Genomic DNA, 18,713 nt, shown 5'->3' with positions numbered 1-18,713 from the left:
ATGTAACTGAGTTACATGAAAAAACCTGAGTGTCAAATCATTTATGAAACCTTTGCATTATGTGTACTTTGTACTTCAGTAGTAAGTGCTGGTTCATGCCTCTTCTCACCTCTTTACACTGAATTACATTGGTTTATACCAAACTCTTGATGAGTTAGGGGTGTGGAAACAACCTCCATTTGGAACAAAGCCATGTTTTCTCTTCTTTCCCCATAGCTACAGAAAGGCAAAAGCAAGCTGAGAGCTGTAGTGTTGGCTGGTAAATAAAGTGCTGTGCAGTGATTCAGTGGGGCCTCCTTTTGTGTTATGCCCCTCTTATGTTACAGCCACGAAAATACATTCAAGGGATGACAGGAAAAAGAGCTGGTTGGAGAAGAAGAATGTGTCTGGAGCACCTTTGGGTTCATTGGCAGCCAAAATAAGCCCTAAGTGATGAATAAATGAATGGATTTGGGAGAGAGGAGGGCTGGCCTGCGCTTTGAAAGTGTTACTGGTAAAGACAGCTGGGAAAAACAGAGAGAGAAATTACTCATACAAAGGCATGTGCACTCATCTTAGTGCAAACAGAGCTCACGGGAAGAGTTCTGATGCCACCAGATACCATAGGGATGTCACTGGTACCGCAACATTTCCAGACCAAATGCTCATTTGTTTCCCAAACAAGGACATTTCCTGTAAACATTTATTTGTGAATACATCTTGCTTCCATTGCTATCCTAGAAACATCAGTGATTTTCAGCTAATATCACACCACAAGGTGTTGATGCTTGATATGGACCTGCCTGCAGGGATGCCTTTAAGTGGATGCCAAAAGGGAGCTTTGTCCTATACTACAGTGACCTCTGTTGCTTACAGAAACATGGCATGATGAGGTGTGTAGGCAGAACACATACCTGTTTTCTATATGGATATGTACACATTTGTACATACGTGTTTGTGTGCAGGTGTATTTACATACATCTATTATAGAATCACAGAATGGTTTGGGTTGAAGGGACCTTCAGGATCATCTATTTCCAACCCCCCCGTGAGGTAGGTTGGATTAATATACGGTGATGTGGGAACAAACGCAATGACTGGTTTTGAGTACAGAAGAGTTTTATCTTGCCAGACACAACCAAAATAACTAATGGGTTTAGCAGGCATAGGATTATTGATACTGAGAGATTTGATTAAGGTGGATTTGATCCATCTTCCAACTGAATTAGTCAGCTACTACAGTAAGAAACTAGACTCACTAAAATCATCATTAGAGCAAACTTACTCCAGTACTAAATTTGACAAATATGCTTTGTATATCTCTTTTAAAATCCAGTCTGGACTTTTAAACCATCATCATAAAATTTTATGTAACCAAAGATGAAATCAGCATCAGTAACTCAAAACGAACCAACATAAATATTTATACACTCTCTTCTGACTCAGGTCCTATTCAAAAGCTTAATTTCCAGCCTGCATGTTTCCACAGCCTGTCTCTTCTGCTTTTGAGATAAGAGTGTTTGGGACATGCTTATTTCTCAAGGTGGGAAAGCATCACCTTTTGCTATTTCTGTTTCAGTGGTGCTCAAAGGGCTGAATTCTGCATAAAGACAGAGGAAAACCCCAGTTCTGGAACTACAGAGGCTGAAAATGGAAGAAAAGACATTCCCTGGGGGCTCTTCTCCAAAGCTGCTGTGGGATTCCTTCACTCCGCACCATCTCTTTGACCACAACAAAGCCATTTCTGGCTAAGGAGTCTCTGAGGGACGGGATGCCTGGCTATCACCATGCAGGGCTTCTTCCAGCTCTGTAACTGTGTCATTCTGCCAGGACAGCCTCAAGGCCCAAATCCTGAAATCACAGATCATCTAGTTCAAGAATATGCACCAAGGATGTCACCCTCATCCTTTCCTGCCCAAGGCTTGCCTAAGCTCTTTGAACTTTGGAAAAGGAAAGTACAAACCTTCCTGCACTGTTCCAAGACTCATCTCTCTCTATAATTATGAAAATTTTACTAATATTTACACCAGACGATTTTTTTCTTGCCCTGTTTGCAGTGGGCACAGGGAATGGGGACTTCCGCTGTCTCCAGAGAAATCTTCATTCTAGAAGGTGTTTCTTCTGACTCTTCTTTTTTTTTAGGCCAAGTATCCTACATTAGAATTGTAGAATAGTTAGAGTTGGAAAGGACCTTAAGATCATCCAGTTCCAACCCCCCTGCCATGGGCAGGGACACCTCACACTAAACCATGTCACCCAAGGCTCAGTCCAGCCTGGCCTTGAACACTGCCAGGGATGCAGCATTTACAAGTTCCTTGGGCAACCCATTCCAGTGCCTCACCACCCTCTCAGTAAAGAATTTCTTCCTTAGATCCAATCTAAACTTCCCCTGGTTAAGTTTGAACCCGTTACCCCTTGTCCTATCACTACAGTCACTGATGAAGAGTCCCTCCCCAGCACCCTTGTAGGCCCCCTTCAGATACTGGAAGGCTGCTATGAGGTCTCCACGCAGCCTTCTCTTCTCCAGGCTGAACAGCCCCAACTTTCTCAGCCTGTCTCCATACGGGAGGTGCTCCAGTCCCCTGATCATCCTCGTGGCCTCCTCTGGACTTGTTCCAACAGTTCCATGTCCTTTTTATGTTGAGGACACCAGAACTGCACACAATACTCCAAGTGAGGTCTCACGAGAGCAGAGTAGAGGGGCAGGATCACCTCCTTCGACCTGCTGGTCACGCTCCTTTTGATGCAGCCCAGGATACAGTTGGCTTTCTGGGCTGCAAGCGCACACTGAAGCCGGCTCATGTTCATTTTTCTCATTCTTTCAGCATTTTTCCCAGCACTTCCTGAAAGTAAGTGGTCATATGGCACAGAACGGCAAGAGAAACACCTTGTGTTCCCGCTTATGGGTGAATAAAGGAGGTGAGGCAGCTGTAAAGCAGCTTCCTGGAACTTCATAAAGAAACATTGCCAGAAAGAGGTGACCTACAGAAGAAGCTGTGAACCGTACATGATGGTAGGAGGAGAGCCACCACCATGGAAACTGCACGTGGCATTGCTGCTGGAGGTGTTAAACAATGCATGCTGCACCTCTCAGCCATGGAAGAATGTGCCTATTGGACATAAGTAGGATTTGGGTAGATAGAGCACGCACAAGATAATTCCAGGGTGCTTCAGAAAACTGGGGGTTTACTTCTGTACTTCACTAAACAGTTCCTGATGTGTTACCCCATAACTGGTCATTATGTCAGCTTGCACAGTGATAAATGCAGATTAATGTCACATATTGGCTGATTCATAGCACGGAGGTACAATATGGAAATGACATTGGTACAGTAAATTGTGGGAGGGTGTCTGCCCACATGCAATTAATAAATGTGTTAACACTTTATAACACATTGTATTCTGCTAATACCCAGCTTTCTCCTGACACAGCCCCTCCTTGTCCTCTAAAGATTGCCTGAAACTTCCCAGTAACCTGCAGCTGAACCACCAGACAGCCCTTTTTAAAGTGCTACCCTGAAAAACCAAGATCAGTCTCCCTCTGTCACATTTGTCCCCATGTGAAAATGTCACCTTTCTTCAAATGAGCAAATTCTGCTAAAGCTCTGGGCTGCTTCTAGAAGCAACAGCCAAGGGAGATGCCTACATCCATGTATTACCCAGTGCTCCTGGAACACCTGAAAGGAATGTCTTTCAACCTGTGCTGTCTGAGGGGTAGCTGGTAATGTTTTAGATCACCTACAGGCATTTTAAATGTGTCCTGTTAGCACACATGCTTAAAGAAATAGGTGATATTGCAGCTTCTTGTTGCAGCATGCTCTATGGCATCAGAATCCTTTCTTAGCCAGTCCCTTGGGCTGTGAAGGTTCCTGACACAGATGATTAAATTGACATGAGCTGAAATTCACTGAATCCAGACTAGTGAACCTATGTAAAAACAGAGCTCGAATAAGCCTGCAGATCCTGAACTCTTGCACTGCTGAGCCCAAAGTAACCTGCTTAGGAGCAAAGGCCATTGCTGGCTGCAACACACACCACTTGGAATCGCTCAGCATCTGCAGACTGGGTATACAACAGACAAAACCCAACTGACTGCAATGCAGATTACATGATTTGCTCACAATTAACATGCTCCTCACTAACTCCTTTAGTTCCTGTTACGGAATATAGCCAGTGCCTTTAGGTTGTTCCCTGACTGTTAATTCATGGCACATTCCCATGCTGCAGTCACTCATTACTGGTGCTGGTTTTCCCCCCTGCATTCCCAGGTATGAATCATGTTCTCTCTACCACTCTAGCGCTCTTCTCCAGCAGGAAAGTTCCAACACTTTCTCTCTGTTCCTGAACAGAGAAAGCAATGGTAAGAGAAGTCTCCAAATCGGTGTGAGGTCATTGAAGTTAAGAAGAATAAAAACCTCATTTGTACAAGAGGCACAAACCAGATGACACAACCCCAGCACTTTCTTTTGAGGGCCACACTACCAAGAACTGGGGTTGGAGTCATGTACTGATCAAGAGAGCACAGGTCCTGCTGCAGAACAATGACTCTAGCCAGTAAAGGTTACCCATGCTGTCTGTGTCCATGTCCATTCTGAACTGAGCCAGAGACACACTCTGTGTAGTGCAGTGTCTGGCTGCAATGTGTTACTCAGTGTCCTTCCAGCCTGGGGTACCCAACCAGATGTGCTTCATGGCTGGAATTCCAGCAAGTGGAGTCAATAGAGGAGTAGCTGCAACGAAGGAGAGCAATGTCACTTTGCACATCACGTGAGTGGTGAGCTGGGGACACTTAGTACACTTAGTCTATGTTTTCCCCCATATTTTCTGGTGACCTTAGAAATTTCCTTGCACTTCAGGAAGTGATTGCAGACACACACACATCACACTCTCTTTTATCAATGCATGCAATCTCCAGCATCACATTCAACACTGAATTGCTTTCCCTTTCAGAACATCTCCTGGAAACATCTCCATCAGACCTGTATGCTGGGGGCTGTAGCCCTATTATATGGAGGGATACTGATGTGCCTGATAGGAGCCATCCTGAATCTCCTGCAGGAATATGTCTTACCATGTCACCCTTGAGACAGCACCACCATAAAAGAACATTAGGTGATGCTCCCACTTCCTTGCAGGGAACAGGCTCACCCCAAATCTGTGCTGCTTATGAAAAGCTGCACTGAGCAGGGGCTATGGAAATCTTCTCATTCAGTATTTCAGGCCCCGTTAGTGGACATACCAATACTTACAAGGGAACTTCCTTGGTGCTCACCTTGGCAGTGCAGGACAGTGTACTGATACCTCAGCAGAAAGAGCCTTAACCACAGGACTGTCTACCTTCAGGTTTGGGGAGCTGACAGCATAACCAGAGCTGTGCTGAGGGATGTTTTGGTTTGTTTCCCAGGGATCAACAGTAGAGGGTGCAGAAGTTAAGCAGTCGCTGGGGATGCTGAGATCACGGCCATCGGCAGTGCTCATCTGTTTTAAAATGTCGAATGACTGCAGTTACCATCATCCAAGTGTTGATCCAGAGCTCTAGTTACAGGCTGCCAGTCCAGGGGTCTCTGCTATGAAGAATTCACCAACCTCTGCTACCAAAGCAAGCAAACCCTCTGCCTGAGACCAGAGCTTAGCTCTCCTACCACTGCCCTGCCCAGTTTGGTTTAGTTCTTCCATCATGACAAGGAAATGGGGTTAGCAAAGCTGATTAAAGGAAATAAGAAGCAAGACCAAAGCCCAGTAAGCAGTTCCTAGGTGGCCCGTGAGCAGATGAGCAGCTCACAAGCCAGCTCCACCTCTGGTCCTGCCACTTCCAGCAACAGAGGCCATCAACACTTATCGTGCCAGACAAACTGCTGCTGCATAATAGTTTTAAGCACACATAATCCCAGGCAGTGCTGTAGATAATTACACAGTTTGTAATTGTAGGCTGAAAAACTGAAGCAGCTGCTGCCATGAACACCAAAGATGCTGCTGCCTCTTTCAGCAGCATTAAAGTTGGATCAGCCAAATAGCTAGAGATGGAGACAGGCTTTCCTAGGAGCCCTGTTCTGTTGTAGCTCTGCTCTATACAGCATTTACCTGGAACCACAATGATGTGGTGCAGGCCTGTCTTCAATGAACCTGAGAACTGGAGAAACAACACATACACACAAACACACCTAAAACACAAAACCCTCCCTAAAAATCCAAAACCCCAAGGCAAATGTCCTTGTGCTCCTCTTCCTAAGAATAGAGGTGAACTCTGGCAGCCTAATGTTTCTGAGAAATCCCCAGTAGTAGAAAGGTAACTTGGGGCAGAATAGACAGGAAGGAAGAGACATGAGGAATAGCTATAACCAGCAAGGATGAGGGGTACAAAAGAATCAAGTCAAAGATGGCAAAACTGGAGTTCTTTGCTGTAAATATGGTTTTGATGATTCAAAAAAAACCCCAAAACATTAGCTTAAGGTTATTTTCCAGCATCAGACAAGCACCAGAAAGTAGTACGTGGGAGGAATGAGCTGTGCTGTGGCTGACATGAAGGTGCTGGATCAAAACCAGGCTCCTGCTGTGCCGCAGAGCTCAATTCCTCATTTGGTCGCTGGGTAGCAGCACGAAGAGCTGAATTTCAGCTCTGCCTCCCTTGCACAGGCAATAGACACAACCAAGAGCAGGGCAGGGAGCCAAGCAAACACCACAGCTTCAGTAAGGAGTGAAATCCAACCTGTCTCTCTCTGATTGAGGAAGCCCTGCTGTGATAAATGCCTCAATCCATCTCTTCTGTAAAAGAGGAGCTGAAAAGTGGGTTAGATCTTGCTGCTGGCAGCAGTGCTTTTGGGGAGAGCTCTGCCTGGAGCTGACAGACGACTGGAGGGATCAGAAGAAATAAATCTTGTTTCTTACAACAGTTCACTGAAATCACTGTCTCTGCACACGAAGGAAGGTGATGGGCAGCTGGGAGGGGCGGGCAGCAGCAGAGTCAGGACATGGAGAACCTCACAGCCCGCTCTGATCTTGCAGAACTCAGCTCCAAAGTCACCCTTTCGGCTTTGTGTCCTCCTGTCACCTTTACCTCGGGTGCCCTGTTGGTATCTTCTTCCCTGAGACAGTGAATTTTTTCCTCTTCCATCCTTAACAACCAATACAACGTACAGAAAGGAAGGAGAATAAAGTTAAATTCAAATGCCAAATGGGAAAGTTTAGAGGCTTTAAAAACTGTTTGGTTTATGTAAGTACCCATTGGAAACTGGCACAAACAAGTCACTATCTGCTCTGAGATACCAGCGCAGATGTGACAGAGTGGAAAAGCTTCTTCCCTGCCAAAGCATTTGCTGGAGGTTTGATAACAAGGTGCCGTTGTACAGCAGTGGGTAAAGGTTCAGAGCAGAGGGGAAACGGAGGCGGCATCCAGGCAGGGCAGGGCTTTGCTCTGCGGCTGCAGCTCTGCCGAGGCTCCTGTGGGTTTCATTCATCCCTGTCCTATTTCCCCCTAGATACCGTGTGGTTTACACACCCTGGGTGGTCTGCAAACACAGGTGAGTTGGAGTGGTGGCTGTTGAATAGAATTTCAGATTGCATCATCTCACTGTAAATCATAAAGACATGAAGCAGCCTGGTCTCGCCCCACAAGATACGCTCTTGCTCTGGTTCTGAAATGAATCTCTGCTATTGACTCACTCGCTGAAATGAATGCTGTAGCTAAGGGAGGATGGGAAAGTTCGGGTTGCATTCTCTTGTTCTCAGAACTCCCCTGTTTTTAGTTCCCTACCAAAGAAACTCACCAGACACAGAAAATACCGCAAGGCAGTAACCGCATCTTCACCTTGACAGTCTCCCATGTAATCCCCTTAAACAGTCAGTAAATTCAAAACACAGGCTCAGTAAAAATCAAACTCTGAGTGCTTGAAGGGTGTATCTGAAATCACACAATCTTAAACTTGAATGGCAGTTTATCTCAGAAGCCTTTATGAAGCATGTAGTAGATGGGTTTGTTGAGATCAGAGAAATGCTTTAACCATCCCCATGACATCTCAGCTCCTTTCTCCACTCCAAGCTACTGCCAATCCTTATTTCACATCACAGTTTAAAAAGATGCCCAACACCTTGAAGATCCCTTCCCAGAAGCCTCCTCAGGGGTGATCACAGGCCATGGCTGCAAGAAGCTGCTTTCATATACTGCAGCCAGCCTGAAACCCATTGCCTGAATCAGCACAGCAAGTAAGCTGCTTTCCTCCTCTCCCCATTCTCCCCCCCTACTCTTTTCAACTGAGGTTGCTTTTAGCTCATTTATCTGCCTACTGGGGCGATATGTAATCAGAGCAGGAGCCCTGATGGGAAATACAAAGTGATTCTTTGGAGTGGTTGGCTTTGAAAACCGTTCTGTGCACTGATCAAGTGAGTGTTACAGCTGCCCCTTTCGTTTGCTTTGCCTTCTGCCCCGAGTCTGTCAGCACCAGACAAACTCGAAGAGCTTCTGGGATGTTCAGAGGCCCATCTTGCTTTTGTAAAACCTGCTATTATTTTTGTCAGTATGTGACACTCATTTGATGTGAAGGTAAGGACACAGACTGACTCTTGACCCCCCTGTCCAAAGGCCTCTGGTCTAGTCTGCTTTCAAGGCCAGGCTGGATGTGGTTCTGGGCAACCTGATCTATCTCAAAACGTCCCTGCTCATTGCAAGGGGATTGGACTAGATGACCTTCGAAGGTCCCTTCCAACCCAAACTATTCTGATTCTCTGAACAGAGACCAGTAATTCCTGTCTATTGACTTTGACAAAAATGGTACCTTTGCTGCAGTTAGAGCCACTCTGCTCAATCAAAGTCACAAATGCTTTCACACATGCAGCTATAGTGCCAACAGTGCCAAAAGACTGAAAAAATATTCACTCCTTAGGAAAAGGGCAGCCAATCCCCAAGTCCCAATTAATTACACCTGAGCAGTAATGCTGAAATCAGATTTATCCATGTGGAATACTGCATCCTGCTTTAGGACCTGCTTTAGCAAAGAAGATGGTCCGAGGGCTGGAGCAGCTTTGCCTTGGAGTCAAGCTGAGGGAGCTGGGCTAGTTCAGCCTGGAGAAGAGAAGACTCCAGGGAGACCTTAGAGCAGCTCCAGTGCCTAAAGGTGCTACAAGAAACCTGGAGAGGGGCTTTGGACAAGGGCCTGTAGGGACAGGACAGTGATAGGGAGTGGGTTTAAACTGAAAGAGGGGAGATTTAGATTAGATATTGGGAGGAAGTTCTTCCCTGTGAGGGTGCTGAGGCGCTGGCACAGGTTGCCCAAAGAAGCTGTGGCTGCCTCATCCCTGGCAGTGCTCAAGGCCAGGATGGACAGGGCTTGGAGCAACCTGCTCTAGTGGAAGGTGTCCTGCCCATGACAGGGGATTGGAATTGGATGAGCTTTAAGGTCCCTTCCAACTCAAGCCATTCTATGGTTCTAAGATCATAGATCTGTGTTCCCTAAAAGGCTTAACCTGCTGTGATCAGAGAGCCCTCGCTCAGAACAGGCCAGACAAGTGAACAGGAAAGGTTCTGCTACAGATCTTCCCACAAAATCCTTGTTCAGTTAAATGGTTTTCCACATCTGTTTACGTGTCATCCTAGGCAATCTAAGCAATCTAATCCTGTTACTGATCTTCCTTTACAATAAAGAATATAAAAACAGCAGTATCTTCCTGGGTTTGGATTCTGAAAAGACTTTTTCAACACAAAGGAGGCGAAGTACCTGGGTAATATGGAGATCTCCTAACGTGAAGCTGCAAAATTCAAGCCCGCCCACAAAAAAACAGCTGGTAGAAGTGCAAATACAAACCAGGAGGAGGGAAGAATGAAAGGAACCAGTGGGCTGATGCAGGAATACCTACAGCAGAACAGGCAACTGGAAACAGACCTCAGCACAAAAGCCATTCTGCTTTGCTGGCTGAAGTGAGCCTATCACCATCTGCTCCACATCAGGGCAGGATTAACCAGGTCACTCCAGCAGATGCCAATGTCAGCGTCTGCCAAGATACATCATTTTTGTGGTTAGTTGCAGAAATAAGTTTGCTTTTAGAAGAAATAAAAACCAACCAACCCTTCAATCAGGGTAACAGGGTAGAAACCAACAGCACAGAGTAAAGAGCCATAGAGGCAGCAGGTGTCCTGCACCTACCTACTAAATCTGCAACAGCAGCAGCACATTGGGATCCCATACACATGCTCACCCCCTGCAGGAATACTCATTCTTGAAAATACACCTATGGAAGGAAGCAAGCTGATATCAGAGCTGTGATTAAGGTTTTGACTTCAAGGTGCTTATTCCAGGCCCTCACACTTGGTGCACAATTAGTCAGGAAAAAGACTTGGAAGGCCAGACCCCCCATAACTCCTTAACGATTCAACTGCTAAAAGCTTTTGCCTGCCAAACATAATCCCCAAATTAGTTCCGACTCATACAAGGCATTAATTCAGGTTTGATATTTGCAAGGGCTGTAAAAGATAGTTTTTCACAAATCTCTTCGAAAAAGAGTGGAATCCTAGGAATGAGCATGCCAACCCAAGACAGCCAACAGTTCTTGTGACAGCTAACTAGCATAATGCCTTATGGAAAAGAAAACCTTCAGATTCCTTTAACTGCTTAATTTAAACAGAAGCATTTAACAATGCCATAGCTAAGCAAATGCACTGGAAGAATTGTGAATCAGTGTAAGAACTTTTTCCCATCAGAGTTTCGCAGCTATTTCTCTCAGAAGACAGAAAAACCCCAGAGGCTTCACGTTACAGAGCTCGTCGCTCAGAGACAAGGAGCTGTTTAGACTTACACTGATCATGAAAGAAATGTTTTCCCAACAAAAAATGGCATTGAAGACTTCAGATGAGCTGTTCCTGGGGGCTGGGGATGACTTTATGCATGATGGAACTTTTGTAAGTCCTGGAAGTTTGGGGCAGTTATTAATTTAGTGTTTAAAATTACACTAGTATGCCTGCATGCAACCACATGCTTCAGCATCATAAATACTCAGAAGATACAGAAAGAGTTGCACCGATTATCTAGTAGGATTCAGGAGAAAAAAATACAAAGTGAAACTTACCTTTCTGCTTCCAAACTGGTATTTACCTTTCTTGTTTCTTCAGAATGTGAGGAACAAACCTGTGCACAGAGCCCCGCAAACCCAAATGCACCATGGCACTTACACAGAGAAGAACCTCTTCTGTGCTTGGAGCACGTGCTGAGAACTAGCACTCCCAGGATGCAAGAGCAACACATACAGTAGATCCATCACAGATACTACAGGACAGGTTTCTCAAGAGTAGTAACTGAAAAGAAATGCATTTCGCTCAGAAAGAACACACAAGCTTCATGGGAGTTCTTTATTAAATAAGATGAGAAAATCTTCAGTAGGTACCAGTATCTTTTTATAAAAAGCATTCTCTGAAGTACATATGCTGCAAAAGCTGAGCCAGTCCTTTCACAAGGTACAGTTTGTTTACAAGATTTGAATTGCAATAGCTCGTTCTGCCTCATGAAACCAGCTTCTCTGAAGCCTGAACTGACAGCATGCGGCACAAGCTTAATGTAGTCTCATTCATTACAACCACACCTTTCCAGGAATGATTAACCTGGAGGAGGTTTCTTCCCCAGCATGTGCATCTGAGCATCTTCAAAATGTGAGGTAAATGAAGAACTGGGAGAAGAGAGTAAGATAAAACTAACCTGAAAAATGTAGTTGTAAAAAAGTTATGAAGTTATATTAAAAATAAGTAGTAGGTACATGAGGAAGCAAAGTGCCTTTTTTTTTTTTAATGCAGATTCAGCTTTCTCAGGAGAATGGCAGCTTCATCCTCCCTAAAGAAAGCTCCATGGAAAAAAAGAGTTAAATAAAACACACAGGAACTCTCAGCTCCCACTCCAGCCCACCTTCTCTGAAATACACATTCTTCCTTATATCTATTCATGCCCACTGTCCTCAACCATCCAGTCTCTAAAATGCTTCTGCATCAAGCTTCTTGTTCTCCAGTTACCCACATTTACAGTGGGGATGATTTTCTGTGGCTTCAGCCATTGCACAAACCGCTTCATTTCCAGGTAACTGCTGTGCTCACTGTAAGGAATCCCTGAAATGAAACATACCACAGCAATCTGTTAGTCTGCTTAGCTCCTTGCCAGAATACTGTTGCAAGCCTTCCAGCTAAAAAATACTTTAGATAACATGTATTTTTTTAATACCTATTTGAGATTTAAATTTTATAGCTAAAGTAAAATGAAGCCCCAGATTTTCCTTCTGGAAAACCTACCTTGCATTAAGTTACTGAGTCTTTTATCAGTGCAAACTGAGCGACACCAAATGCACTTAGTTAAATGACTGTCATTTAACTCCACCCACCGAGAGGTGGGTGATCTGTGAGGAAGACCCACAGCCTCCCACAAATAAGTAAGGTATAGAATGAAATCTTGGCTCTGGAACTGCACTGCCACCAGCATCAGCCAGACCAAGACTTTACCCCTGAAAGTCTCTACCTACGTCAGAGAAAAGCCTTTATCTGCATGAGGAGGACACGAGCAAAATATATGTAAAAAGCTACATTTACTGCATTCTCTATTGCTCCGTTTATGGCTCTCTCCTGGAGAAACCATCTGTTCAGTTTCCTAAGGAGTTATCAGAAAAAGCATTGATTACAAAGAACAGTTGGAGCTTCCAGAATAAAAATACAAAAAAAACCAGCCACACAAAGTGAATCTTTACCACACTTATACCGTATATGGTGATGTTTCCTCTTGTCTGAGGTTTGATATCCACCAGAGAAAGGCATGAATCACAGTAGGTCCATCCAGTAGGCTTGAAAGCCAGAATGTGATCAAAAATCTCAGAAAACTTACTCAAGTGATCTTGCAAGCCCTGTGAAAAGAACACAGCATAAACTGAATGCCATTAAATAGCTCTTTAGTCTAAAGGTTGGAAATTCATGATGGAGAGACTTCAGACTAAACTTCATTTTCTTGTTTTAACATAAATGTCATCTACTTTGGAAGTATTAGTGATAAATGTTTACATCTGCACAGCACCTTGTACCTTAGGATCTCAATTGCTTCATCTGAATAAGCCCATGTTAAGAGCCATGTATTACAGATCAGACTATGTATGGCATAATCACATCCTCTTACAGATGATGCTCCCCAAATCATCCATTTCTTCCTCTCAACTGCAGGTCAGAACTATGGCGGCTGAGTGGTGACAAAAGATGGTGGATGTCTGCTTCAGTGCAGAACCATCTAGTTAAAGTGCCACAGAGATCCTGACATCTGTTTATGCCCAAAAGTGCTCAGAGTTAATTAAGCTACCCAAAAAACACAGCAAGCTGTGCATTAGTTGAGTACAGTGCATGGCTGTGAGCACTCAACCATGTTTTACCACATCTCCATTCAGGATAAAAACAAAAATACTTCTAAAAACAAAAGTGAACTTGAAAAAGTTTTCAAATTGGTTAGCCTTCAATGTTAAGCTAGGATTGGAAAAGGATGAAAGGGAAGCATAAGGAAAGTACAGTCCTATTCCAGGACAAAGTGAGGTCAGTATTATTTCAAACAGTATTATTTCAGTATTATTATAAAAAGAGAAAATCAGCTGCATGTGTCCTGTACAAAACCTTAAAGGCACAGTCTCCATCTGAAAGCCCTACAAGATTATAGAACTCAAAATCATAAACTTTATATCAGCAGCCAGAAGAGGAATACAAAATAAAGACTGGTTAACAAAAGCTGAGGATAGGCAGGCTGTGATGGAGTCACAGAATCATAGAACCAACTAGGTTGGAAAAGTCCTTTTAGGTCATCAAGTCCAACCATTACCCCAGCACTGCCAAGACCACCCCTAAACCATATCACTGAACTGCCAGACACTTGAAAACTTAAGCACAGAAGCAGAAAGCTGCCTGTAACACTGCCACATTTGATGGCACCTTCAGTACAACATCCAGTAGCAACATACAGAATCCATCAAACCAGGCACACAAACCACAAAAGACCCAGCCACAATGCGTTTCGTTCAGCAGCAGGAATTGTGGCTGGCTGCCATGACTCTCAATACACTGAAAATGTTCAGCCCTCACTAGATGACAGATGTAACTGCAGCAGTCAAATTCTCCTTCACACTTCGTTTTTGGAAGATTAACATAACTTCTGGTAATAATTGAAGTATTTGCTCCCCTTGCTCTAATGAAATTTAATACAGCACTTCAAATACTATGATTATTATATTAACCAATGCTGATCTGCTTTCACATTTTGCTATAAATCAAGTGTGCAACATATATGTTAAGGATGCAATTTCAATGTCATAAAAAATTGATTTGTGCATTTCAATCACAGGCACCTCTGAAAACCTCACTTCAATGCTGGTACAATCATGTTCATAGTTATTAGAACTGTCAAACATGGAGCACAAACAAGTTTGGAGGGTTTTCCATTAGTAAAGAGTATGACAAAGAAAAATAGGGCATAAAACTGTGGCTTCTGGGGAATAATATACCATCAGGGGTTGGCTATTTGCATTCTACAGGATCACAGATATACTGTTTACTAAATAAGGACTGAATCTGAGCTTTCAACTGAGAATCTTCCCATAAGGATTTCATGGATTTGTAGTTTCAGCCGTAAATCTACACAGACAGGAAATTAGCCCAAATTAAGAAGTAAATTGTGGTTTTGAGGAGGGCTATGGGATCAAATAAAACAGAAGAGGTAGGAGAGACCCAAAGGATAACAAAGCTATTGGCATTTACTAATGAGGATCACTAAAAAATTCTGCCTTTCCCAGTAATAAGCCAGTAATTCAAGAAAAAACACCTGGTGTAATCCAGCCAGTTCCATGGAACTGGCACCAAAAATTACATGGTCTGTACAAATAGGACAATATCATTCATCATTCTTTAGCGAGAACGAGATTGCAAGAGATCAGATGATGTATTCTTAAAAATATTGCCTTTTCTGCATTCCTATTTACTGATGCTGAGTAGAAATAAGATAGGAACTCATCTTTAAGCATTTAACATTCTCCACATTGTTCACTAAATGACTGTGCCTTTTAATCTTTCCTGGTCCTTTCTGTGGTCCAGGTATCACTTCCAGCATGCTCTAGGTTTGTCTACAACCTCCTGTTCTCAGAGGTAAGACCCTGCATGATACAGTTGCCTCTGAGAAGCCAGGCTGCCCAGACATCATCATGGTATAATCAGACTCTCTGCATAAAAGCCCGCTATGTGAGTACACCATACATGGTGGGACACATGACAGCAGAATCACGTAACAACCCCAAAATCTGCAGAAGAAACTCAAATATATTCCTGTTTAAGACAACAAGTTAAAAATAAATCCATACACGTTGCCATTACTCATTTTCTGCCCCACCATGGAAAAGATTATAGAACAATGTTCAAACATTAAGATATTAAGTTCCATCTCCTGCAGCTCCCATCCAAATCATAAAGCCTCTTTTTCTCCTTTTTAGGTCAACTCTGACATTGACTGGTCCTGCAGCTAATTATCATCTTGCTCTGAAGGATTTGCTTGAGATGGCACAGCAGGCCTGAAGCAAAGCAGGAAAATTAATCCAAGTCCATAAGGTGTAAGCAACCATTGTTTTTCTTCCAGGTTACCTTTAATCTCCAGCCTCCTGCTTTGCCTTAATGCCATTTTGTATTTTGCGGTCTTTATAGAAAAACTGTTTCCCCCCCAGGAATTAGTCACCTTTCCTAACTACTTACTTACTTCTGTGGGAAGAAAGTCCCACAAAAACTCTCACCAAAAAGCTGCCGTCTCAAATCTCAACTGAAATGTGCATTTGAAGTCAACTTACATGAAACAATGTCTTAAAATAAACTGATTTACTTGCTGTTGCTACAAATATCAGAGAAGATTGTGTGTGGAAAAAGCTAAAGCATGTGTGTTTATGTGAAGTGTCCTTCAACTCACTCAACGTGTGCATTTGTTTATGTGCAAGTTCGCAATGACTTTCAAATATCCTTAGTCCCATGTGAACCATCAGCACAGGAGAGAGAATTATTCTTTTAGAAGAAAAAGGAAGAAATTCTTTCCTATAAAGAAAGAAGTTCTTCACAGTGAGGGTGGTGAAGCACTGGAACAGGCTGCTCAAAGAAGTGGTAAATGCTCCATCCCTGGCAGTGTTCAAGGCCAGGCTGGACAGAGCCTTGGCTGACATGGTCTAGTGAAAGGTGTCCCTGCCCATGGCAGGGGGTTGGAAACAGATGATGTTAAGATCCTTTCCAACCCAAAGCATGCTATCATTCTAGGATAAGGAGAGAGAATTATTCTTTTAGAAGAAGAAAATATGATTACAAATACATGGAAATTGAACTGAGAAGAACATGAAGAACCTTATTCCTATACCAAACACCAGACAAAGGTGGCCACGTTCAGAGGCTGCCTCGAAACAGATTGACAGGCAGAAAATCCTTTTAGTCTTTTCCTACATTATACCAGGTAGAAGACAGGCTGAAAACAGGGACTCCATGTCACAACATATTAATTGCTAATATGACAGATCCTGCAGTCATTACATAAATCTACTTCAAAAAGGCCCGCAAAGAGCAAGCCTTTTGAACAACCCTCGTCTTATCTTGTACAAGCACCTCATTGAAGTGAAATTACACTTTCTGTGCATCATGTTTGGAGACAGTTATTAATGTTTAATTGCATTTCATTTTCAATGTATTGCTACATGTCAAAACTCTGCTAAATAAATATGATCTGACAAGAGGTTGCGAAGCACCAAACAACACTGGTTGAGAGGAACCCAGAGTAAGATTAACCACCAGGATAATCCGCAGAGTATATGTTCTGAACTTACCTTAAAATTAATTTGCATCATGGGAAGGACATGAAGCAAAGTTCCATCCCAGTCCACGCTGATGAGAGAATTCACAGTTGCTGACTCCAAGCACCGCATTGTTTTGTACTTGTCACGGGACATGCTTGCTTTTGTGCCCAGAACTTCAGCAATTGCTTTAAGATTAATTGGGAAGAAATCAGATAAACAAAATTGTAAGAGTTAACTTTTTTGCCTGGATGACTGGATCACTTCTACTACTGAAAAATACCTGCCTGCACTTGGGCAATCATGTTGGTTCCTAATGGATGCTGGAGAGGGACTCTTCATCAGGGACCGCAGTGACAGGATAGGGGGTGATGAGTTTAAAACAGGGGAAGTTCATGTTAGATATAGCGAAGAAGTTCTTTACTGCGAGGATGGTGAGGCACTGGAATGGGTTGTCCACGGAAGCTGTGAATGCTCCATCCCTGGCAGTGTTCAAGGCCAGGCTGGACAGAGCCTTGGGCGACAAGGTCTAGGGTGAGGCATCCCTGCTCATGGCAGGGGTGCTTGGAACTAGATGATCTTAAGGTCCTTTCCAACCCTAACTATTCTATGATTCTATAATGCTGTAACCAAGTGCAGCATAGCACACAAGCTTTTCATTAAATCAGAAAATATGTGCTTTGGTTTGGGGAATGCTTTTTTAAAATGTTTTTCATTAAAACTGATGACTCTAAATAAACAGGAAAATATGTAACAGAAAACTAGAAGGAAAAAACTGTTATCAAAATAGAAGCTTCAGAATAATTCTATCCTTTTGCTTTTTCTTGACTACATGAAATTATTAACAACAGAAGTGTCATAAAGACCTAATTTTCTGGGGGTTTTTATTATTATTATTTAATTTCCAATAGCAGTTTTCTCTCCACAGTCAAAGAGGTTCCAGATTGGCCTTGTGTATATTCAAGGGGGGTTGTAAACATGGCAGAAAGATTTCTTTCAGAAAGCTAAAACTTACTGATTAGAAAACAAAAATACTAGCAGTAGGATTATTAAATATATTTAATTCCTTTACACAATACCTGACCATTACAACTAAAAGACCCTTTATATCTTCAAGAAAATATCTTTTAACACTTAGGTATTTAGTTTTTGGATCCAGTACGCTTTTTTACATACCTAAAAAAACTTTTTCTTTTCCAATGGAATAGGTGCCACAGACAACTAGAGTACGTGGGTTTAAAGTCACTGTCTCAAAGGCAGTATTAACAGCAAACTGGATAACCTCTTGTTGCGGAGGAAAAGTGTATTCGGGACTACAGTATCTGGAGCATGGAAACAAGAAGCACCACTTCATTACACAAAATAAAGGATGTCAATTCACCAAGAAGGCTCTCAAAACTGCATGCACACAGTAACAAAGTAATGAGAAAGATGTTACCTCCTACAGCATTTCAGTCTACGTGCAATCTATTTATTAGAAACTGAGAAGCCCAGATGAAACTGCTGCGAGAAAATCCACATTGAGTGTATCAGTCTTTTCTCTACAACTACTCACTTGTCTGCCACTGACACTCAGTTCTGCAGTTTTTTCTCTATGAACACCAAGTGCTCTTTCAAGTTAGATATTTGTATCACTTACTAATTACATCCTCATGCCTATTTTTTGTCATGCACACAAACCATACCATAAGGCATTATTCATTGGCAGAAACATACGGAGCTGAAATGAAAGTCTGCAGCTGGGCTTTAGTCACCATGCACAGAAAAACAGTTTTATATACATGAGTCAGAGAAATGTCTAATGAAAACTTGGACAACTGATTGAATCATTTGGCATTCTTTCACTCTTTGAATTCCCCCACATCCTTTTTCACAATGGAGTTGAATCCACATAAAAAGTGTTCCATGAACCTCTTCATACACAAAATGTTCAGCTCTGAGTT

The 18,713-nt window shown here is 42.9% G+C and overlaps 1 protein-coding gene across 3 annotated transcripts in view; it reads right to left on the bottom strand.

Moving 5' to 3' along the window:
• Window positions 1-18,713, bottom strand: part of DCLRE1A (DNA cross-link repair 1A) — a 29,799-nt gene that overhangs the window by 250 nt on the left and 10,836 nt on the right. Inside the window, exons 6-12 of one of the 3 annotated variants that reach the window (XR_013957109.1) lie at window positions 17,947-18,092; window positions 16,804-16,958; window positions 12,696-12,837; window positions 11,859-12,055; window positions 10,113-11,257; window positions 9,826-9,960; window positions 6,686-7,091 (exon numbers count right to left, since the gene is read on the bottom strand). Coding sequence is in view for 1 of the 3 variants with exons in the window: in XM_080620283.1 (XP_080476409.1) it covers window positions 11,889-12,055; window positions 12,696-12,837; window positions 16,804-16,958; window positions 17,947-18,092 (610 nt within the window). In the remaining 2 variants the exon portion in view is untranslated. Of the gene's footprint in view, window positions 1-6,476; window positions 7,092-9,825; window positions 9,961-10,112; window positions 11,258-11,421; window positions 12,056-12,695; window positions 12,838-16,803; window positions 16,959-17,946; window positions 18,093-18,713 lie in introns of those variants that run through there. The other 2 variants (XR_013957110.1, XM_080620283.1) reach the window with 2 other exon arrangements.

The sequence above is a fragment of the Psittacula echo genome (genome assembly GCF_963264785.1).
Source record: "Psittacula echo genome assembly, chromosome: 6".
NCBI classification, from domain to species: Eukaryota; Metazoa; Chordata; class Aves; order Psittaciformes; family Psittacidae; genus Psittacula; species Psittacula echo.
This window is presented reverse-complemented; position numbering and strand designations above follow the sequence as displayed.